Source organism: Bubalus bubalis, chromosome 15, assembly GCF_019923935.1.
Source record: "Bubalus bubalis isolate 160015118507 breed Murrah chromosome 15, NDDB_SH_1, whole genome shotgun sequence".
In the NCBI taxonomy this organism is placed as follows: domain Eukaryota; kingdom Metazoa; phylum Chordata; class Mammalia; order Artiodactyla; family Bovidae; genus Bubalus; species Bubalus bubalis.
Genome location: NC_059171.1, coordinates 12,361,543 through 12,385,545, shown reverse-complemented (window position 1 = coordinate 12,385,545; position 24,003 = coordinate 12,361,543). Strand labels below are relative to the sequence as shown.

The following is a 24,003-nucleotide window of genomic DNA, read 5'->3' as shown; positions in this document are numbered from 1 at the left end:
TTGGCTAGGGGTTTGTTGAGGAAGGCTATTTTAAGCTAAGCTTTAGAATGGGGTAGGTTGGATTTCAACACTTTTGGGGGAAAAGGCTGTTTATGTCAGAGTGAGCAGCATGAAGAAAGGCATAGAAGAAGAGAAAAAGTGGGTCAGAGCGTATAAGCCCAAATACAGTGCTAAGCCAGGTGGTTTTTAAGTGATTTTAAGTGAACACAGAGCCAGTTAGGGCTGTGATAGTCTGGATGAGGACATATACCTTGACTAATTGGGGTTAGCTACTTTTCAGCTCTAGCAGAATTTTTATATGCAGAAATAAGCAAGAAATCTGCATTTTTGAGACATTTTTATATTTAAAATATTTACAAATAATTTAAATGTTTAATAAATACATAAAACATGTGAGTGGGCCTCATTCAGCCATTGGGTTTCTGGCTCCTGGCCTTTGGTGTAGACCAGTGGTTCACCAAGAGTGCATCTTGACCAGCAGCATCAGTATCACTTAAGAACTTGAGAGAAATGTAAATCCGTTCCTTTTGGATCAGCGACTCAAAGGGCAGAGTCCAGCAGTTTGTTTTAATAAGCTCTCTAGAGATTTCTGATGCAAGCTATAAAGCCATTCAAAGAACCGCTGGAACAGAGTATTTTGAAACCTAACATGATGCATAAATCATTAGAATTTCAAAAATTTTTGTTGAAGAGTGGGTGAAGGTAAACTGAGGGATATCATTTTGGAAGTTGGAAACTGGTGCTAGATTACGGATTACATTAAAAGCTGTTTTAAGGAATCAAATGTGATTGTATAATGGGAAACCTTGTAAGGCTTTTGACTAGGGGCATATGCCTTAAGCTCTGTCTTAATGTCATAATAACAGCATTTCAGAGTGGGCATTGTAGTGAGGAGATGAAATCCAAAATTTAAGTTATGGCTACAGGAATAGAAAGAAAGTAAATAAAATAGACCCTTACGGTACTGTTTGAGCCTGTTGACTGCTTAATTTCATTGGCTTTTATATCTGCTATTAGAGTTAAATATTACAAAAATGTCTTGAATGTATAATGTGATATATCCTTTTGACAATTTCATCTTTTTTAATCTGCTCTCTGACTTTTCTTTCAGTCCAAAGACTTTAAAATTCTTATTTGAGGTAATGTTTTTACAGTATAATTGTCGTAAGTCTTTACAGTAGTAAGCTTTAACTTTTTGAAATTATTGAAAGCAAGTTACCATACAAAATGTAATAATTCATATTATAATCTTAGCATGGTACTACTCAGAATTGTTAATGAATGTTCAATTAGAATGCTAACTTTGTACAGCTAAATCAGAGTTTTCCAAATTGTTCTGTGGAATAGTCATTCTATGAAATGTCTTTATTAGCAAAGTAACATGTTCAAAAAAAGTACAATATACATTTTTTTTGGTGATTAGATTCTAAAATAAGTGTGGAAGGTAAAAACATAGACTATACAAAATCGTCCTTGAATATTTTTTTTGCTGCCGAGAAAACGTAGTCTGCTTCAGTAAGATTTTTCACCAGTGGTGTTCAAGATTGTTGTTTCGTTGCTGATATCATGTGACAAATGTGTTAGCGTTTAGGGCCGAATAGAATAGAAAACCTTAGTTTTACATATTTTTAAACACCAGCATTCCACTCATTGCAGTGGAGTTCACTGTAGCAGTTTTTCTGAATCACTGTTGTTTAATTTTAATCTGCAAAACTTAAAGTGAATGTGATTCTGCTTCATTTTTATTGCTCCACCTCCTCACCCCAGCAACTATAGTTAGCATAGGATAGTTTTTTGAAAAATTCTGTGTGAAAAAGACTTGTTTAACTACTGAACTGGTTTTGGAGGCTGCTTATTATTATCTTGCAGAGTATCTTAGGGAAATTCTGAGCTAAAGCTTTTTTCTTTTCCTTTCTGTATTGAGAATTTTTTGAGTTTTTGGCTACTTACCAACTTACATTCACAGTTTTTGCTGAGGACAAGTTTCACTAAGGGGCATATGTAAGGGCAAATTCTATTAGTGCAAATAGAATAGAACTGAAGCCCCCTGACATCTTACATACTACAGAGAACTGTTTGGGGCCATGAGCTTTACTTATGAAATGTAATGCTGGGAAAACATAGAAAAGAGTGATTTTATTTTTTAAATGTAGACTTGGTTCTGTATAAATACATTAAATTTGAAAAATATACTAAGTCATAAGACTGTTTCATCCAATATATTAGTAATTTAGATAGTGCATACGTTATTCTTGTCATCTTGTCTTTTCTTACTCATTGGAACTCAAATGGGTATGTTGGTTTTTTTTTTAACAACTTATCACTTTATAAAACTAGGTATGATTTATAATAGCACCCTGAAAAAGTTTATGAAGTTCTTTCATTTCTAACAAATGCCAGATTTCTTAAAATACTCAAATATATTTCTCTTTTGTGTAATGAGACATCAACTTGGTGTAATTTAATTTTGAAAGATTGATTCTACCTTGTTGCATCATTACTTACATGAAACTGTTTAAAATATGAATTATTTTTCATGTGCCTTCTTTTAGAATAATGTCAAGTTTTAACTGAGTGTGGTAAATTGTAATTAAAATATACTATAGATGATAGTGGTTAAATGGTTTGTTAACACATGTTCTTTTAAATACATGGTTATACATTGTATTGACTTGTGTACACTTTTTGTGTGCCATAAGTCAAAGAATTCAGTACTACACAGGTAAAATTTTTTGATGAGACATAATTGAAATACTGACATTTTTTTAGGTGATTGTGCCAGTGGTTGGTGGTGGTTTAGTTGCTAAGTCAGGTCCGACTCCTGTGACCCTGTGGAGAGAGGAGCCTGGCAGGATATAGTGCACGGGATTCTCCAGGCTGGAGTGGGTTGTCATTTCCTTCTCCAGGGAATCTTCCCAACCCAGGGATTGAACCTGGGTCTCCTGAATTGTTGGTACATTCTTTTCCAACTGAGCTACAAGGGAAGCCCTTGTGCCAGTATAGTTGCCAAATATACCATGTCTAAATTTCATAGTGTATTTATTTTTTTCAATTGTTAAGATTCACAGATTTTCAAAATCAATTGAACATTTGATGGTGACTTTGATTGTAAATAGTAAAAGTAATTAGATGAAATATGGTTGTAATACTTAACAAAGAGAAAAGAGCAAATTTTTAAAATATGCAACCTAATTAAACATTAATAGTCATACCAGATCTTTGTATATGATTTTGAGAAATTGGTCCCATATTTTTTATATATCTTCTATAAGTTGTTTTCACTAAAAATAGCAGCTATGATGTGAACTTATATTATTTATCTTTAGTTTTCAGTTCCTTTGTAAATAGTGGAAAGCAAAGTTAATAAATAGATAAATAAAAATGTCGCCCAAATTATCCCACACTTACCTAACATGGATATATCATTAGACTTGAACTTATCACATAGTTATCCATCTATATCCATCCATAAATTCTTTTTTTTTTCTTTTAAGGAAAACTTATTTTAAAACAAGTTGCAGAATTAAAATACTTTACCCATAAGCACTTCAGCATGAGGATTATGAACTGGAGTTCAATATTTATTTGTGTGTGTATGATGTTTTTAAGTAAGATTTGCAAACAGTGAAATCTTAAATACACCATTTGATGAGTTTTGACAAATTACACCTGTGTAGCTTAAACCCATTTCAAGATTTAAAAGGTTATCACCCTATTCTTTGCCAAGATCAAGTATAAAAAGTTATCACCCTAGAATGTGCTCTCCTGCCCCTTCCTAACCAATCCACTGGCACCTCAGGCAACCATTATTCTAATTTAAAAAAAAAATAGATAAATTTTTCTTGTTCTAGAACTTAATATTACTGAGGTCAAACAGTGTGGACTCTTTGTTTCTGTTTTCTTTCATCCATCTTAATGTTTTTAATATTCATCATCCTTTTATCAGTAGTTCATTGCTTTTTTTTGTTGCTGAGTAGTATTCCATTTTATAAATACACCACAGTTTGTTTATCCTTTATCTTTTTTAAAAAATTCTTTTTATTTGTCTAATGAATTTATTTGGCTGTACCAGGTCTTAGTTGAGGCATATGGGATTTTAGGTCCCTGACCAGGGATCGAACCCAGGCCCCCTGCATTGGGAACATGGAGTCTTAGCCACTGGATTACCAGGAGAGTCCCCATCCATTATCTTTTGATGGACTTCTGGCCTTTTCCCAGATTTTGGTTGTTTTGTATATTCTCATATAAGTGTGTCATGAACTTAATGCTGGCTTAGGGAAGATATATGTTTAACTTTTTAAGAAACTGCCAGACCTTTTCTCAAAGTGATTGTACCATTTTACACTTCCATCAACAGTGTATGGATTATTTTTTAAAATAAAGTTTGCATGTTTATTGATTGGAATGTCAGAACTGAAATTGATGAATAAATTTTTTATATTTAAATGAATTAAAAATGTTGGGCAGATAGTTTAAATATCTGGGAATATTGTAGTTTGTTGATTTTTTTTTTCTGTTTTAGCACTAATTGCATATATGCTTTGTCATGAAGAATTGAGAAATATGATGAAATGTATAGTTCCTGCCATCCTCAAAGTATCATTCTGAAAATGATCTTTAATGCAAAGAAATATCTTTTAGGTTTATTTTTTACATAATGATACTTGCAGTTAGTTGACATTCAGTCTGTTTTGTTAGGTAAAGAAAACTATGGATGTTTACCAGTTTGAAGAATTTGTGTATTCATGTTTGCATATTTTTTAGTGTAATAAAAACCATATCTTTCAAATCTCACATTTATATTGCAGTTATATGTTAATGCATATTAAAAGTTCTGATAGCTTTTGGTAATTTTGAAACTCAAAAAATATGGTTTGTAAGAGTATTTATATTTTTTGTTGAATTTGATGATATGAGACATTTTAAATTCCATTTACTCCATTAAAAACAATGTATATATTTAGAATTATCAAAAGAATATTAAAGGTTTGGGTTTATGGAATGTATAATTAAGCCACGTAATCTTAGAGTTACTATGCTTAGGACTCATCCATTAAGATGATAATATCCACTATTAATATTTAAATGACCATGTCTCTGCCTTCCTCTTTTGTCAAAGCATGGTTTTAAGCATTCTTACCCTGTGAATTACCTTGTGAATCTTGCTCTACACATTCGAGCCTCTGGCTTATGAAGACTATTTTTGGCATTGATTTGGAAAGCACATTACAGGGTGAAGGGAGAAGTAGATCAGAACCAAGTTTAGAAATAAAAACGAATAGCATGCGTGCTCAGTTGCTTCAGCCGTGTCTGACTCTTTTCCAGTCCTATGGGCTATAGGCATTCAGACTCCTCTGTCCACGAGATTCTCCAGGCAAGAATATTGGACTGTGTTGCCATGCCTTCCTCCAGGAGATCTTCCTGACCTGGGGATCAAACCCATGTCTCCTTCATCTCCTGCATTGCAAGCAAATTCTTTACTCACTGAGCCACCTGAGAAGCCTGGGAAAAATTATAGGTTAGAGCGGAATTGTTAGTGGTGGTTAGTCTGGAATGTAGCAAATTAGTCATTATTTTATATGTTACAAGTAGTCTAGATAAAGGAAGTTATGCTCCTAATATGTTTAATTCCTAATACCTTCATTCTGCTTTTTTGCAGTCATTTTCCTTTGCCTCCTCTATGTGTTAGTCCTTCTCAGTTGTGTTTGACTCTTTGCAAACCCGTGGACTGTAGCCCACCAGCCTGCTCTGTCCATGGGATTCTCCAGGCAAGAGTACTGGAGCAGGTAGCCAGTCCTTTCTCCTGCCCTATGCCTCCATTTAAAATGGGACTAAATGGGAAAGGGACAAGTGCACGATGATGATGATGGTCGTCAGCATTTGGAGAGCGCTTACTGCATGGCAAAGACTGTTCTAAGCATTTTACATGTATTAGCTAGTCTAATGCAACAGCTCTGTGATGTAGGTATTAGTATTGCATTCATTTGACAATTTATAAGCACAGGGGTGAGTAACTTGTGCAGGGTCATGTTGCTGGTTAGGGCAGACTCAAGCTTCAAGTGCAACCAGTCTGGCTCCAGAGTTCATGCTTTTATTCCTTATCCTTTCTTTCCTGCAAAAGAAAGGCTGTATCTAAATCTGAGACTCTTATGTTATTTCAGTTAGTATAAGGAATTCTGAATTCTTAGAATTCAACTACTGTCTTTTATTCTAGTTAGTTTTTTTTTTTTTTTTCAGGGGCAGGTTTGGACATAACAGGCAGCTCTCCTGGGAATACAACAGGATATTTGACTCTTAAGATATCTTTCCCAGCCATTTTTGATGAAGACAGGCTTTTTGTCCCTTCTTTAATAGCAATCCTGAGGAATTGCATTTTTCTCTTAACCAAGTGAAAATCAAGAACAAATTTGAAAAATACAGAAAGCTGCTGTCAGTCTTCCATTCAGTGCACAGTGACTGCTACTAGTAGAAATAGTGTATAAAGAAACTAAAATTGTCTAAACTTGCACACCACAACATTTTTTAGAATTCAAAAACTGATCAAAGCATCCCATCTTTCATTAATGCTAAAACCCTCAAAACTTTATCTGGAAAAATTAAAACAACAAAAATAACACATGACAACTAACTTATCTAAAAACTGGTATCTTTTTGACTAATGGAGTAATACAGTCTTCATATTTTAGCAAAATTTGATTTAGCAAAACTATTTGGTAGAAATTATGATTATGAAAGAATTTATGTTGGCAAAAATTAAAATACATAAAGAAGTGATAAATCTTTCTTATAACATTTACTTGGAAAATAATCCTGAATGTATAGTGTGTACAACTATGCAGCTGAGTTCAAAGTTAATTTCTAAGGCTACTTTCTCATGAAAATTAGTGTTAAGGTAATTCTATTTTAATATCTTTATAAACATGAAGTAAAAATGTGCCTAGAATAATAATGGCAGTTTTGAAAACTCCCTGTTACGGGAATATGGTGATGACCAAGATCCAAAGTGGCCCTCCTCTCAACACTTTACAGTTTTGTGGGAAAGGCTGACATTAAATAATTTGTCACATAATTGCTGAGTTTATGCTGAGATAACACAACTTGATGTAGTTTTGCAGTCAGGGAAATTTAAACTGTATGGAAGGGTGACTAGAAATTAATTTAGATAAGCATGTTGAAGGAAGAGAAGTAGAAGGAACTTTGGCTGGAAGTAATGTTTTCTTCAAGACCTTTAAGACAAGTAGATGATTAGATTCACATTTAAAAACTCATGTGTGTAAGCTCAGTCACTCAAACTTGTGAGACTCCTCAGTCCATGAAATTTTCCAGGCAAGAATCTTGGAGTTGCCATTTCCCTCTCCAGGGCATCTTCTCAACCCAGGGATTGAACATGTGTCTCCTGCATTGGCAGGCAGATTCTTTACTACCGCACTACTTTGGAAGCCCACATTTAAAAATAAATACAGTATATATGGAAAATGGCTTTGGGTGTAGGGGTGGCAAGAGAAGACTTCAATAGAACTGTTGAGAAGACCCTGCAATATTTCCGTAGTCCAGAGATGATTATTTGGAAAGAGTAAGGACAATGCAGAAGGCGAATAGTACACAGCTTTGAGAACCATGAAGAGGGTAGAATCATGTGGATTTTGTGGTTGATTGGCTCAGGAACTGAGAAAATGAATGCCCTGGATGATTACCAGTTTCTTGGCTTCTTTCACTGAGAAATGGAAAAACTGAAAGAGGAGCAATTTTTGAAGAGAAGATAAGTGGACCTGGTGAGTTTGTGACATTTATGAGACATTCATGTAGACCCAACTGCATGTACTGGTATATATACAAATCTAGAGTTATGATCTGGGCTAGAGAAAAAAATATAACTTAGTATAGTAATGGTATTGAAGCCTTGGGAGCTAATTTAAGGAGATTTGGTACATAGCGAGGGGAGGCAGGCTTAGAACTCAGGGCTGAAGAACTCCAGTAAACAAAGGTTAGACAGGAAGTAAGAACTGGCAAAGATGATTAAGAAATAGCAATCAAGGAAGAGGAAAATTTGAAGTGTGTTAGAAGCTATAAAAATAGAATTCAGTATTTCAGGAAGAAATGGTCAACATTATCCAATACTTTCAGGAACTTTGGTCAGGACTAAAAAGTAAAGAGCTCCTTTTTTGTGTGTGGTTTCTTATTTCTTTTTTTTTTTTTAAATATATATTTATTTATTTTAATTGGAGGCTAATTACTTTACAATATTGTAGTGGTTTAGCCATACATTGACATGGATCCGCCACAGGTGTACATGTGTTCCCCATCCTGAACGCCCCTCCTACCTTCCTCCCCATCCTATCCCTCTGGGTCATCCCAGTGCACCAGCCCCGAGCACCCTGTCTCATGCATCGAACCTGGACTTAGTGGCCTTTAACACAGCAACTTTGGGGCAGGCCCGACTGGGAGCCAAGTTGGTGAAGTTGCGAATTTGAAGAAACCGAGGGAGTAAGTGGTTATTCATATGATTATAGTGGAAACAGTGGGGACAGGCAACTCTTTCAGGCAATGTAAGTTCCCTTTTTATGCATGTGTTCTAGTTTATCCCTGAACATACACATGACAGAATAACTTTATTTTTCCATGCTATGGCCTTTTCCTGTGATTTACTGTGGGGAAAGGATTTTAGTAGGGGGAAGTCAGTGATCTTTTTAAGAGCTCTTTCTTACCCCTAAAATAATGCACTGGTTCTCCCTCCAATCCCATAGTTTCTTATTAAAAAAAGAATCAGCCTTTTGACCTGTTAATAAAACATAATCATTTATTGAGTTACAGTATAATGTTAAATAATTTCTAATGAGTGGGCTTATGTCGACCTGGCACATTTTAATCTGTTAAATTATATGTGTTGCCAAAACATATGGCTTTCTTTTTTTTTTAGGAGGGAGGGATAGAGAAGAGTGTTTAAATAATCTGTGCCTATTTAAAATTTCACAAATTATTTGAAATTTTATTATAATAAAAGGTGTAGTGAATTCCTTATATTAAAGAGGATATAAATGGATTCTTGATTCTTCTAGCACATTCAACACTTACTAAGTATTCGCCTTTTACATATTAAAATACAATAGTATTTTAATTTTTAAAATTTTTAGTTTTTTTATTCATTTAATTTTGGTTGTACTGGGTCTTCGTTGCTGTGCACAGGCGTTCTCTAGTTGTGGTGAGCAGAGGCTACTCTTGCCCTGCGAGGCTTCTCACTGCGGTGGCTTCTTCTGTTGCCAGTGCAGGCGGTAGGCATGCGGACCTCAGTAGTTGCAGTGTGCTGGCTCTAGAGCTTGAATTCAGTAGTTGTGGCACAGGGGCTTGGTTGCTTCACGGCATGTGGAATCTTCCTGGACCAGGAATCAAACCCTTGTCCCTAGCTTTGGCAGGTGGATTCTTATCCGCTGCGTCACCAGGAAAGTCCTTTACTTTAATTTTGACATAATTTCTTACTAATTCAAGTTCTCTTTAGTGCCTGTTTTCTACTTATAGATTTCACTGAAATTTTGCAGTAAGAGTTCAAGTTTAGACTGCATTTTGGGCAATCTGTAAATTGTTGGATGAATGAATGTTGAGGGTTTTCAGATCAGATTGAAAATTCATTTTAAAGAGGTGAGAAACTTATTTTGCTGCTGCTGCTGCTAAGTCGCTCCAGTCATGTCCGACTCTGTGCGACCCCATAGACGGCAACCTACCAGGCTCCCCCGTCCCTGGGATTCTCCAGGCAAGAACACTGGAGTGGGTTGCCATTTCCTTCTCCAATGCATGAAAGTGAAAAGTGAAAGTGAAGCCGCTCAGTCGTGTCCGACCCTCAGCAACCCCATGGACTGCAGCCCACCAGGCTCCTCCGTCCATGGGATTTTCCAGGCAAGAGTACTGGAGTGGGGTGCCGTTGCCTTAGGTACATCCTTTATAATATGAAATTAGAGAAGTCAAGCAAAGAGGAAATGTAACTATATATAAAAAAGGTCTCACCACTAATAATAAAATTCAAATTACCATGTTAAATGCCATTTCTATCAAATTGGTAAAGATGAATGTTCACACAAAAATCTGTACATAAATGTTCATAGTAGCTTTGTTTGCGATAGTTAAGAGCTATTAATGGAAACACCTCAATAAATAATAAGGAACAAAATAATAACAAAGTTGATATATAGACATCAATTTGGGGTAAATCTCAAAGACAATACTGAGTGGGAGAAACCAGCTTGAAGGGTGGTATACTGTATGATTTTGATTTGTTTGAAACATTCTTGAAAAGACACAACTATATTGGTAGAAAAACAGATCAGTAACTGAATAGGGTAAGGGTGTGACCAAAAAAGAATAGCATGAGAGAATCTTTTTTAAAAAAATAACTTTTATTTTTGGCTCTGCTGGGCCTTCATTGCTGTGCAGGCTTTCCTCTAGTGGAGAGCGGAGCTCCTCTCACTGCTGTCTTCTCTGGCTGTGGAGGATGGGCTCTAGGGCACGAGGATTCAGTAGTCACAGCTCCTAGGCTCTAGAGCACAGTCTCAACAGTTGTGCACAGGCTTACGTGCTCCGAGGCATGGGGAATCTTCCCAGATGAGGGATCAAACCCATGTCTTCTGTACTGGGAGGCGGAGTCTTTACCACTGAGCCAGCAGGGAAGTCCCATGAGGGAGTCTTTTGGAGTGATGGAACTACTCATCCTGACTGTGGTAGTGGGTAAATCAATTTATACCTGTGTTAACATTCATAGAACTGTACACCAAGAGAAAGTGTCAGTTTTACTGTATGATAATTGTAACATTAAAAAATACAGTTAAAAATTGGTAAAATGATAAATATAGTAGTGAAGTGGATCCTGTCTTTGTGGGAATATCATTGGTAATACATTATGCAGATGTTTTGGATCATGGAAAAAGCAAAAGAGTTCCAGAAAAACATCTGTTTCTGCTTTATTGACTATGCCAAAGGCTTTGACTATGTGGATCACAATAAACTGTGGAAAATTCTGAAAGAGATGGGAATACCACACCATCTGACCTGCCTGTTGAGAAACCTATATGCAGGTCAGGAAGCAACAGAACTGGACATGGAACCACAGACTGGTTCCAAATAGGAAAAGGAGTCCGTCAAGGCTGTATATTGTCACCCTGCTTATTTAACTTGTATGCAGAGTACATCATGAGAAACGCTGGACTGGAAGAAGCACAAGCTGGAATCAAGACTGCTGGGAGAAATATCAATGACCTCAGATATGCAGATGACACCACCCTTATGGCAGAAAGTGAAGAGGAACTCAAAAGCCTCTTGATGAAAGTGAAAGAGGAGAGTGAAAAAGTTGACTTAAAGCTCAATCAGAAAACGAAGATCATGGCATCTGGTCCCATCACATCATGGGAAATAGATAGGGAAACAGTGGAAACAGTGTCAGACTTTATTTTTTTTGGCAGCCATGAAATTAAAAGATGCTTACTCCTTGGAAGGAAAGTTATGACCAACCTAGATAGCATATTCAAAAGCAGAGACATTGCCAACAAAGGTCTGTCTAGTCAAGGCTATGGTTTTTCCAATGGTCATGTATGGATGTGAAAGTTGGACTGTGAGGAAAGATGAGTGCCGAAGAATTGATGCTTTTGAACTGAGGTGTTGGAGAAGACTCTTGAGAGTCCCTTGGACTGCAAGGAGATCCAACCAGTCCATTCTAAAGGAGATCGGTCCTGGGTGTTCATTGGAAGGACTGATGCTGAAGCTGAAACTCCAGTACTTTGGCCACCTCATGTGAAGAGTTGACTCATTGGAAAAGACTCTGATGCTGGGAGGGATTGGGGGCAGGAGGAGAAGGGGATGACAGAGGATGAGATGGCTGGATGGCATCACTGACTCGATGCACATGAGTTTGGGTGAACTCTGGGAGTTGGTGATGGACAGGGAGGCCTGGCCTGCTGCAGTTCATGGTGTTGCAAAGAGTCGGACATGACTGAGTAACTGAACTGAACTGAAAGCATCATTTTACTGTTTAATGATACGAGAAATGTATTCAAAGTAATATATGAAAAGAATAGAATAAAAAACTACACCATATTTTCTATATTAGAAGCGTATTTTCCCTCAAAGAAGTGTATAAAATTACTCTTTGTTCAAACACCCTTATTTGTGATAGGAAGGCCAGGAAACTAGAGCCACCGCCCTTCAGTCCTTTCTGTTCTTGACTGTTGTGTTTGGGATTACAGCAGCTAGAATCCTTTCAGGGGATTAAGTTGTTGGGCCAAGCATTCCGGACACAACTTCTTAGCTGCACGTCAGTTGTTTTCTTAGAAAAAAACCTTGCTGGTTTCAGATAGTCAAAATTCACTTTCTCAATCCATGAATGCCAATGACGCACAAATGAATTATCTGAATTCTAATAGCGACAGTGGTTTTTCAGACTTTTAGGAGACTGATGTACCTGGCTTGAAGTTGTACACATTTTTTTTTGTTTGGTTTTTGGACATGTGTTTTCTTCTCTCTTTAGTAAATATTTTCCAGTGGAATGGCTGGTTATAGTAGGTGTATGTTTAACTTTTTAGGAGTCTGTCATACTGTTTTCCAAAGTTATTGTACTATTTTACACTCCTTCTAGTAGTGTGTGATATTTCTAGGCACTCTATACTTTTTTTTTCAGTTATAATTGACTTTCAATTCAGTTCAGTTGCTCAGTCGTGTCCCGACTCTTTGCGACCCCATGAATCACAGCATGCCAGGCCTCCCTGTCCATCACCAACTCCCGGAGTTCACTCAGACCCACATCCGTCGAGTCAGTGATGCCATCCAGCCATCTCATCCTCTGTCATCCCCTTCTCCTCCTGCCCCCAATCCCTCCCAGCATCAGAGTCTTTTCCAATGAGTCAACTCTTCACATGAGGTGGCCAAAGTACTGGAGCTTCAGCTTTAGCATCATTCCTTCCAAAGAAATCCCAGGGCTGATCTCCTTCACTTAAGATAGTTTTAAAAATTTTAGTCAAGTTAGTGTGTGGTGTTATCATGTTTTTAAACAAGTTCATTGAGTTATAATTCACATTCCACGTAATTTACTCATGACAGCGAGGCCTGGCATGGTGCAGTTCATGGGGTCACAGAGAGTCAGACATGACTGAGCGACTGAACTACAGCAACATAAGTCACTCATATAAAGTATATAGTTCATGATTTTTTAGTAGTATATTTACAGTTATGTGCAGCTATCACCACAATTTTAAGATGTTTTCAGAACTTCAAAAAGAAATCCTGTGCTCTTGAACTTTCAGTCCCCATACCACCTGCCCCTAGTCTCACCCTCACCTCCTAGCCCTAAGCAACCATTAAACTGCTTTCTGTCTCTATAGACTTTCCTGTTCTGGACATTTCATATAAATGGAATCATGTAATGTGTAGTCTTTTGTGATTGGCTTCTCTCACTTAACATAATGTTATTGAGGTTTATATGTGTTGTAGCCTGTATCCATTCCTTTAATGGCTGAATAATATTATGAATAATATCACTAATAATAACGTGATGTACCACAATTTATTTATTTGTTTGTTGAATGGACACTTGGTTCGTTTCTACCTTTGGGCTATTATGAATAATACTGCTATGAACATTCATGTGTAAGTTTTTTTGTGTGGACATGTTTTTGTCTGTCTTGAGCATATACCTAGGAGTGGAATTGCCGGATCATATGGTAACTAATCTTTTGAAGAATCGTGAAACTGTTTTTTAAAGTGGTTGGACTATTTTACATTCCCACCAGTAGTGAGTGAGGATTCCAGTTTTTTTGCATCTGCACCATACTTGCTTTTATCCATTTGAGACTAATCATCTTAGTAGATGTGAAGTGTATCTTGTGTTTTTTGTTTGCCTTTCCCAAATGGTTAATGATGTTAAAGATCTTTTTATGTACTTACTGACTTTTTGTATATATTCTTTCCTGAATTATCTGTTCATGTTTTTTTGCCCATTTTCTATTGATTTGTTTGACTTTGTTTTCTTAATGGCATCCTTTAAAATTTTTGATAAAATTAAACATATATTTTATTTTTAATGTTTTATATATTTGTATTCTAAGAAACCTTTGTCTACTTCAAGATTACAAATATCTTCTACTACATTTTCTTGTAAAAGTTTGTAGTAACATTTTACATTCAAGTCTATGATTCATTTTTCGTTAAATTTTGTATACAGGGTGAGTTAATGGTTGATGTTCATCTTTTTTCTGTGTGGCTATCCAGTTAACTCAGCATTGAATTTGTTTTGCCAACTGTGTTGAAAATCAGTTTGTTTTGCCAACTTTGTTGAAAAATAGTGGTCATACACAGTGGCCACTATTTTGTTGCATTGATCATTGTGTCTTTCTTTTAAATACCAAAGTATCTTCATTTTTGTTACATGATAGTTAACTTTGAAATGAGGTGGAATAAGTCATTAGTTCTCAGTCCTTTGTTTTTAGTTTCCCTCTGGATTTCTATGTAGACAGTTTTATCATCCGCATATAGGTACAGTTTTACTTCTTCCCTTCCTTTCTGATCTTTATACTTTTTATTGCCTTATTGCATTGGCTAAGACTTTCCAGGACAACACTGATTAGAAGTGGTGAAAGTGGGAATTCTTTTTTTATTCTTAGTCTCAGGGCTTTTTCTTTTCCTATTTAAGTAGGTGGGTGTATTTTAAAAGATAAAGTAGTAATTTGGCTTTTGTTTTGTAAATTCTGTTGTTTTGATAGCTTTGGAGGTCAAGTTGTGTATTTGGTAAAAGATACAGTGAATAGCTCTTCAATAACGGGGGAGTGAGATTTTTCCTCTCTTCAGCTGGAGTAAACTTACCTAGTCATTGAAAAAAATAGTATAAAAGTTAGGTGAGAAGCAAGAGCTAGGGCTCAGTATGAGGATGCTCTGTATTTCTCACAGAAGTGCTCATGGTTAACTGCCAAGGGGAAAAGAAAGAATAAGACCGAGTAACAAGGGGAGATTTTGTCTTTAGTGTCAAGTGTGCTTTGAGTTAATAGATAACTTAAGAGTGTTTTTGCTTCAAAGCACTAAAAGATACCATTATATAGAATATCATATACATACCTCTCAACCTATTCTGTTATCCTTTGTCTTATTATGTTTTGTCTTTTTCAAGCTCTGTACTTCACATGCAATAAAATTTATGGCTCTAAATGATCTGCAATGATTTCTGTTAAATGTATTCACCTATCCATTCTGAAGGAGATCAGCCCTGGGATTTCTTTGGAAGGAATGATGCTAAAGCTAAAGCTCCAGTACTTTGGCCACCTCATGCGAAGAGTTGACTCATTGGAAAAGACTCTGATGCTGGGAGGGATTGGGGGCAAGAGGAGAAGGGGACGACAGAGGATGAGATGGCTGGATGGCATCACTGACTCGACGGATGTGAGTCTGAGTGAACTCCGGGAGTTGGTGATGGACAGGGAGGCCTGGTGTGCTGCGATTCATGGGGTCACAAAGAGTTGGACACGACTGAGCGACTGATCTGATCTGATCTGATGCAACTATCACCCAGACAAGTTCTTCTTTCCTGCCCCTTTCCAGTCAATTTCCCAACTCCAGAGCCAGCAGCCACTTTCTGGTTTCTGTCACCATAAATCAGTTTCATTGCTGAAAAAGTTTCTCTGTTAGACCCTTTGCATATGTTTTTGTAAGGTGATACTGGGAATGTTTTCAAGAAAAGTATAGATTTTCATAAGGAACTTTTAATTTCCTGATCATATACTACTGAATTCTCAGAATCAGTGACCCAGCCTGACAGCTAGCTCCCTAAGCTAGGAGACAAGAATATATTGATGAAATTTTAGTCTGATTGCTGCTTTAGTGTCTTCAGTTCAGTTCAGTTCAGTTGCTCAGTTGTGTCTGACTCTGCGACCCCATGAATCGCAGCACGCCAGGCCTCCCTGTCCATCACTAACTCCCGGAGTTCACTCAGACTCACGTCCATCGAGTCGGTGTTGCCATCCAGCCATCTCATCCTCTGTCGTGCCCTTTTCCTCCTGCCCCCAATCCCTCCCAGCATCAGAGACTTTTCCAATGAGTCAACTCTTCACATGAGGTGGCCAAAGTACTGGAGTTTCAGCTTCAGCAGTTTTACCTTTGTTCTTATTGAAAAAACTACAGGTTTTTCTTTTGGAGAACTCTGTGATAATGTATTACTTTTCCTTGTTATATCTTGTTGCGTGATTTTAGGTATTTTTCCATGGATGCTGAGATTTTATCTTTAATTACTAGAGTTTTAAAATCTTACCAGTGATTATATTTTTCTAGTTGTACTAAGTTTGTATGATAAGAAATTTACATTCTGTTTTCGTGGTAATGCTAGAAGCTGATATTTGAATTTCCCAGTTTATAGCATATATATGAAAAAATACTTAATACAATCCAATTTACTTGTGCTTTTATTTTGCTGAGTGATTTTATTACTTAAATATTAATGTCATCTATAATAATTGGTTTTTATTTTGTTTATATTCTAGTTCATTCAGCCCCTAAAGAAATAACAGTGTCTGAGGGACAAGAAGAGAAACCTGATAGCCTAGTTAAATATTTCAGTGTTGTTTGGTGTAAAGCTTCAAAGAAAAAACACAAAAAGTGGGAAGGTGATGGTGTTCTTATTGTAAAAGGAAAGTCATTTACATTAAAGGATTTGGAAGGCAAAGACATTGGAAGAGGTATTGTGATATTACCTGATGTTTATGATTTGGTCTAAAGTTAATATGTGTATCTGACTACAAAACTGAAATGTAATTGTGTTTTATGAAGGTGTTCTTTCTTGACTTTCATGTATAAATGATCTGATAAACATAAATTTATCTTGTAATAGCAATTCTGACAATCTTATGTATACTCAGTGAGATGAATCTCATCCCATGGTATCATTTTCTTTGAATATATAATGATTAGCTAGATATATACAGTTATATTGGCATTTTTCTGAGATTAAGCAGTTTTTCTTTGTGTGTTTTTCATCTTTTTTCTTTTTTTCCAGAATGCTGAGTGATTAAAAGTTAAAAAACATGTGGGTATTAGGAATAGAATGATATCTAACTTCGATGATACCTAATAAAAATTTGAAAATAGCAAGGAGATAATAGCTAGAGATAACTTAGATTAATTCATCTAAATTGGAGGTAACTGTTATTTCCATTATAAAACATTGCCAACATGATTTATTTGCATAAGTTAGCCCACAAAATCAGAGTATGTAAAGTTATCATGGTCTTTTTACGTTGTCTCTTAAATTACTCTTCAATTCTGAGTGTGGCCCATAATTATAAAGTCTGTTCTACATGTTGAAAATAACATAGTTTGTAGTTTCAATAACTATGCTAGGAATAAGCATTCAAAGAGGGTTATAGTTTATTAAGTTTAGTAGGGACAGGGCAATGTAACTGATAATTAGGAAGCACTAAGATAATTGTTTCAATGAGAACTTTTGCTAAGTACAATAGGAACATATATAGAAGGACCATGTAAATCAGCCTACGAGGCCAAGGGAAAGCTTCAAAGGAGTTATTGTTTAAGGTAATATGTGAGGGATGAGTAATTTTGTAGGGAATGAGAAAGGGGCATTGCATATGTACAGGTATAGGCAAGAGTGAATTAAAACTACTTCAATGTTTTAGGAATATAGTATGCGAAGGGCAGTGACAGAGGGGCAAGAGTTGAGGCTGAATGGAATTATCTGCAATAGAATTTTTTATTATGAAAATATTGAATACCATATATCCAATATTATGCTTAGTATTTAGAGAAATTAAAAAGAAAATTAGCAATACACATTCCATGTTAGTTAAGGTGTTAGTAGCTCAGTTGTGTCTGACTCTTTGCAACCCCATGAACTATAGCCCACCAGGCTCCTCTGTCCCTGGAATTCTCCAGGCAAGAATACTAGAGTGGGTTGCCATTCTCTTTTCTAGGGGATCTTCCTGACCCAGGGATTGAACTCAGGTCTCTTGCACTGCAGGCAGATTCCTTACCATCTGAGCCACCAAGGATTGAGGCTAAATTTTTTTGAGAACTTGTTTATACTTAATTAGTGAAATTATATTCTAAAGCCCCCTAGCAAGGAAAAAATTACCAAAATTACCCTGAACTGTTACCCATAACTATAGTATATATGGTTTTGAGTATGTGTAGTTTTGATTAATAATAAAATGATCTCTCAGTTCCAAGTAGTGGAAAAAAGTAGAATCAACTCTATACAGGTAGAATCACCTCCGGTGCTTTTAAAAAATGCCAGTGCTTAGGCCTTGATCTCTGAGGCTGTGATTATTTGGTCTGGATGATGGGGAGAGGGACTGAACATCCGTATATTTTAGGTTTCTGGATGACTCTCATATCCAGCAGGAGTTGAAAATTACTGGTTTAAAAAATTAATTTATTGGCTTTCAAAGTGAAAGCTTTCAAATATAAGACTTGGTTGCTTAATTATAATGTTAATAATATATCAACCTGGAGTTAATCTTGCAAGTTATCACCTATTATACAAGCAGTTTTTCTTTTAAATAATTTAGATATTCAGCATTTAAATATTATTACTATAAAAATAAACACTCCTAAGAAACCTGAAGGCTGGAATGCTGAAATTGCTAATAGCTTGTGATAATATAGTCAGATTCAGTTGATTTTTATTCCACATTCCCAGCAAAGAACAAGTGTGGGAAACAAAGTTCAGGAGTTTAAAGAAAGTCTTCTGGAGATGTAGAGATGTTTGAGACAGTCATCACTAGGGAGCAAAGTGAAATGAGAGATTTTGGAGTTGCAGGGCCTCTTGAAGATGCCTCAAAGTTAAATTTATTCTTATCTCCCATTTTCATGTAATTAATGGTAATTGGATTAATAGAGTTGGATTCAGTATGAAGATAAAACAGTTATCTTCATTAATATGGAGAGGTCAGGACTGCTGTTGAATTGAAATAGCTTGGGAAATGGAGGGCTGGGTCTTTTAGCATTTAGGAACACCAGCCAAATAACTATTTGGCTTCATCTTAGAGCTTTATCATTAGTAATTGAAAAATGTATATTATGTAGTTCCCAATTGTCAGAGATTGTAATTATTAGCCCAGTGTTAATAGGGAATTGTAGCAATTTTCCAGCTAGTTTAAAAGGGTCATGTAATGTTATCTAAAATATGATGATCTTTTATTTTTTGTTTTTAGAAACTTTAAAGTTTTTGGTATACACAGTTTTGCCCCTCACAGTGGCACAAAAATCATGCATTTAATGTTCCAAGCAGAGGAGTATAAAATTCCCTCACTCTATCTGATTAATGAGTTCATTTTAAGCAGACTGTGATAACTTACTCATATTTATATTGCATCAACACCTTACACATGGCAGCACCTAATAAATGTCTGTTGAATTAATAATAATTCAAACAAGCGTGGTATTATAAAATATCCTGCTTTTTATTCAAGAGCGAGAACTTGGACTATCAGTAGCGTCTGTGACAAGTGTAGTTTTACTATGCTATCACAGGTGGACCAGTACAGTACTAGTTGTGTTAGAAACTGCTTCTATTGCGAGTTCTTCACATTTGCACTTGTTTCTAAGTGGAAGGAGAGCTGCCCTGGCATTTGTCTAGATTGTTTACAAGAAAGGAGGATCCATACATAGCCTACCAAAACCCTTCTTCACTTGATTTTCCATAGACAGCAGATGGCAAAACCATGAATACAGTAGACTGTATTTTAAGTAATTAAAAAAAAGCCTTGGGTCTCTAAACCTTACCTAATTTTTATAACTATATAGTTATTTATTCATTTTGATTTTTGCATGTGTGTATTTTTACTAAAAGGATAAATTATATTTTTGTTCTGGCTAGTGGGTTATTATATGAGGCTATTTGCATTCAAAGTAGTTTTCATTCTGTACAGTTATAAGAAGAGACTCTGGTTTTACTAATTAAGTCATCTTAGAGTGTCAATAAATTAAATTAATTTTTTCCTTCTTAATTTAAAGGCACTGGATATAAATTGAAAGAGCTTGAAAAGATTGAAGAGGGTCAAACAATGATGATTGGTGGAAAAGAAATAGAAGTCATGGGTATCATCTCTCCAGATGATTTCAACAGTGGAAGATGTTTTCAGTTTGGAGGAGGATGTTCTGCTGTCTTAAGTTCTTCTCAAGCTGCCAAGAAGTGTTTCTCTAACCCTTTCAAAAGTGTCTGTAAACTCAGTTCAAAGGAAAATAAACAGAACAGTTTCCAAAATTGCAAACCACGCCATGACCCATATGCGCCAAGTAAGATTTAAAAGCTTAATTTGAGTTCTCTGTTTTTACTGTCTAAAGATATTTTGGTATGTGAATTTAAAGTTGAAATTTTGTTTTAACACTTTCAGGTAGAAGTATGTATCATTTTTCAGATATATAGTCTGACATAAGGGATAATGTTGAAGTTGAATAATAATATAGTTTGAGAAGTATTTCATAAATAAATGTTCAATTGCAAGAGTATATTAACCAAAATACATGTGTTGAAGGAAAATTGTGCAAATTATAGATGTATACACACATACATGTGTATAATTTCAGCAAAACCTTATGTCTTTTGTAGGGAGAAAAATTAGTAAATTTATAAATTAGGTAAATTTATAAATTAGGAATATTTTTGAACTTCCATTTTGAAGATTGTATGCTTTGATCACAAGTATTAGTAATTAGTGACTTGCTGCTGCTACTAAGTCGCTTCAGTCATGTCCGACTCTGTGCGACCCCAGAGACGGCAGCCCATCAGGCTCCCCCATCCCTGGGATTCTCCAGGCAAGAACACTGGAGTGGGTTGCCATTTCCTTCTCCAATGCATGAAAGTGAAAAGTGAAAGTGAAGTCACTCAGTCGCGTCTGACTCTTAGCGACCCCATGGACTGCAGCCTACCAGGCTTCGCCATCCATGGGATTTTCCAGGCAAGAGAACTAGAGTGGGGTGCCATTGCCTTCTCTGAATTAGTGACTTAATTGAGTATTAAAATATTGAAAGGTGAAAAATCTTGAAAGGTGAGATTTCATGTAAAGAATTCAAATTTTATTCATGAGAATTCAATCCAGTCAAGTTAATTTTCACATTAATGAATTTAATTTAAAAATTGCATCAAAAATAAAACCTAGTCTGTTTATGACTTTTTAAGATTTGCTTGCTCAGTCAACAAGTATTTCTTGTGTGCCTTTTATACATTGGGCCCAGAGGTAAAACTGTCATTACAGAGCTTCTCATTTGGTGACGTGACAGACATAAAATTTGAATTATATTAAGTCTGTGATTCATTTTGCCTAAAATCGTGTGTACAGGGTGAGTTAATGATTGATGTTCATCTTTTTCCATGTGGCAGTAAGAAAGGCAGTGTATGTGCTTGGTTGTGTCTGTCTCTTTGTGACCCCATGGACTGCAGTCTGCCAGGCTCCTCTGTCCATGAAATTGTCAGGGCAAGAATACTGGAGCAGGTTGCCATTTCCTTCCCCAGAGGATCTTCCCAACCTAGGGTTCTAATTGTCCTCTCTTGCATCTGCTGCATTGGTAGGTGGATTCTTTACCACTGTGCCATCTGGGAAGTTCTTTCCATGTGGATATCCAGTTAATTCAGCATTTGTTTGAAAAGACTTATTCCTATTGAATTTGTTTTGTTATATAGAAGTTGGAGAATAGAGTAAGTTTTTCTCATAATGGTAGTAAAAATATTGAAATAATTATAAAAATAACTCTTAAAACAGCTATAAATAGAAGTGTTAAGGGCTTCCCAGGTGGCTCTGATGGTAAAGAATCTACCTGCCAATACAGAAGACATAAGAGACACAGGTTCAGCCCCTGGGTTGGGAAGATCCCCTGGAGGAGGGCATGGCGACCTACTCCAGTTTTCTTGCCCGGAGAATCCCGTGGACAGAGGAACCTGGCGGGTTCACAGGGTCACAAAGAGTCAGACATAACTGAAGGGGCTTAGAATGCACACATGCTTGCAAAAAGTATTAAAATAACTATTTTCCCCTCTTGCCATTTTGGGAACAGAATTTTTGAAATAAAAGGACCTTTTAGATAATTTAGACTAATCCCTCACTTTGCATTTGAGGAAACTGAGTACCAGAAGGATGAACTGACTTGCTTAAAGTAGGTATTGGCATAATTTGTATTAAAACCCCCAAATTAAAAACTCCTTGCTTTATTCTAGCTCATTTGATACTTAATTGAAATTTAGAGAGTGGGAGTTTCTGCTTCTGATTTTTCTCTTTGTGTGAATATTTTGTCTGTCACACTAGCTCATAAGCCTCCTTCTGTCCTTTATGCTTCTTTCTCTTCACCTTCCTGTTATGTAGTAGAGAGCTGTGGTGAACTGAAAGGAACACTGTGCTTAGTCAAGGGCCTGAGTTAGAGTCCTGCTTTTGCCACTAAACTACTGATTCTTCGACCAGTTGAGGTAGTCACTTACTTCACAATGTTTTGCCTCATGTAAAATGTGGGTTTTAATAACTACCATAGAGACTTAGAGTGCCTGGTATATACTGTGTACAATAAATATTTGATAACTGAGTGAATGAAAAATTTTATTATAATAATTTGTATATATGTGTACATGAGTGTGTATGTGTGTGTGTGTGTGTGTGTGTGTGTAAGCAAGCCCCTTTTGTAAGTGGTAAATACTTGATTATCCTCTCTCTTTTTAAATCTTGTTAAAGGTAGTTCTAAGCTGTAGACTTAAAACTAAAGCAAGAGAGATTTTGTTAGCATTAAAGGATGCTTCATGATCATGAAGGGCATCTAAAGATTTAAACTGATGTCCTATTGCTGTGGTGCTTTAGGTTTTATTTTTCTCGAAGCTTCGTGCTTTGTTAGATGACTTATGATTCTATGGTCCTTGCTTGAGCTGTGAATCATCTTTACCTCTATTTTCTTTTTAATTCCCTTTGTCCTTTTTAACTAATTTTTTAAAAAGCTTTCTTTCTTTCTTTATAGCTTCACTGAGCCTTAGTTGCTGCGTGTGGGCTTTCTCTAGTTGCAGTGAGCAGGGGTTGCTCTAGTTGCTGTACAGGCTTCTCATTGCAGTGTCTTCTCTTGCTCGTTACACTTGGGCCCTACAACACACGGGCTTCAGTAGTTGCAGAGCGTTTGCTCAGTTGCTCTGAGGCATGTGAGATCTTCCCAGACCAGGGGCCATACCTGTGTCCCCTACATTGGCAGGTGGATTCTTAACTGCTGGACCACCAGGGAGATCCTCTTTTTGTTCTTTTTTTTAAAAAGAAAAAAAAAATGGGACCATTTCTTGGTTGGAAATACACAAGACATACTCTCTTCTTTACTACTGGGATATGGAGGAAACTCAGGGGCTGAGTTTTCCATTTTCACTCTCTAGTCCCCTACCTGCCAGGGATTCACCTTGAAAATGAGAGTTTCTTTTGGTTGCTCAGAAACCTGGGAAGATCCACAGAAAACCTTCCTCCAGGTAATTACTAGCAGTAAACATGACCAGACTGTCATTTCTGTGACTATATATTTCCACACTGAGGGTTATTTATTAAATCCCCTGTGGTTTTTTTTTTTTTGGTTGCCCCACACAGCTTGTGAGATGTTAGTTCCTGGACCAGGGTTTGAACCTGTGTCCTTAGCAGTGAAAGCACTGAGTCTTAGTCTCCTGGAACCTATTGTTTTTTAATCTCCTTTTCTCATCTTTGTTCTCTTTTTTCATATTTTAAAAAATCTATTTTACTTTTTTTAACCATGATGCAGACATACATATCCAAAAAATTATTTTGATGAGTTTATTATCTGATTTCAGATTTATCAATTGATACCAGCTTTCTAGTTACATTTGGTTTTGTTTTTTGAGTGGTTTTAAATCTTTTAAATTGTATAACCATATTACTAAAGAATTACATTGTTATTTGATGGTTACTCCATGCTGCTTTGTCAAGATTCATGAATTTTACATTTCATGAATGAAGTAATTAATTTTAAGCAAATAATGGTGGTGAAGTCAATGGAAAATTTGTCATTCTT

The 24,003-nt window shown here is 36.1% G+C and overlaps 1 protein-coding gene across 6 annotated transcripts in view; it reads left to right on the top strand.

Annotated features, from left to right (window-relative positions):
* Positions 1-24,003, top strand: part of RAD54B (RAD54 homolog B) — a 113,579-nt gene that overhangs the window by 52,220 nt on the left and 37,356 nt on the right. For 4 of the 6 annotated variants that reach the window (XM_006076275.4, XM_006076278.4, XM_025265040.3 and 1 more), the window contains 2 exons: positions 16,497-16,691; positions 19,984-20,265. In XM_006076275.4, the coding sequence (XP_006076337.2) occupies positions 16,497-16,691; positions 19,984-20,265 (477 nt within the window). Of the gene's footprint in view, positions 1-6,408; positions 7,773-16,496; positions 16,692-17,012; positions 17,151-19,983; positions 20,266-24,003 lie in introns of those variants that run through there. The other 2 variants (XM_025265041.2, XM_006076277.3) reach the window with 2 other exon arrangements.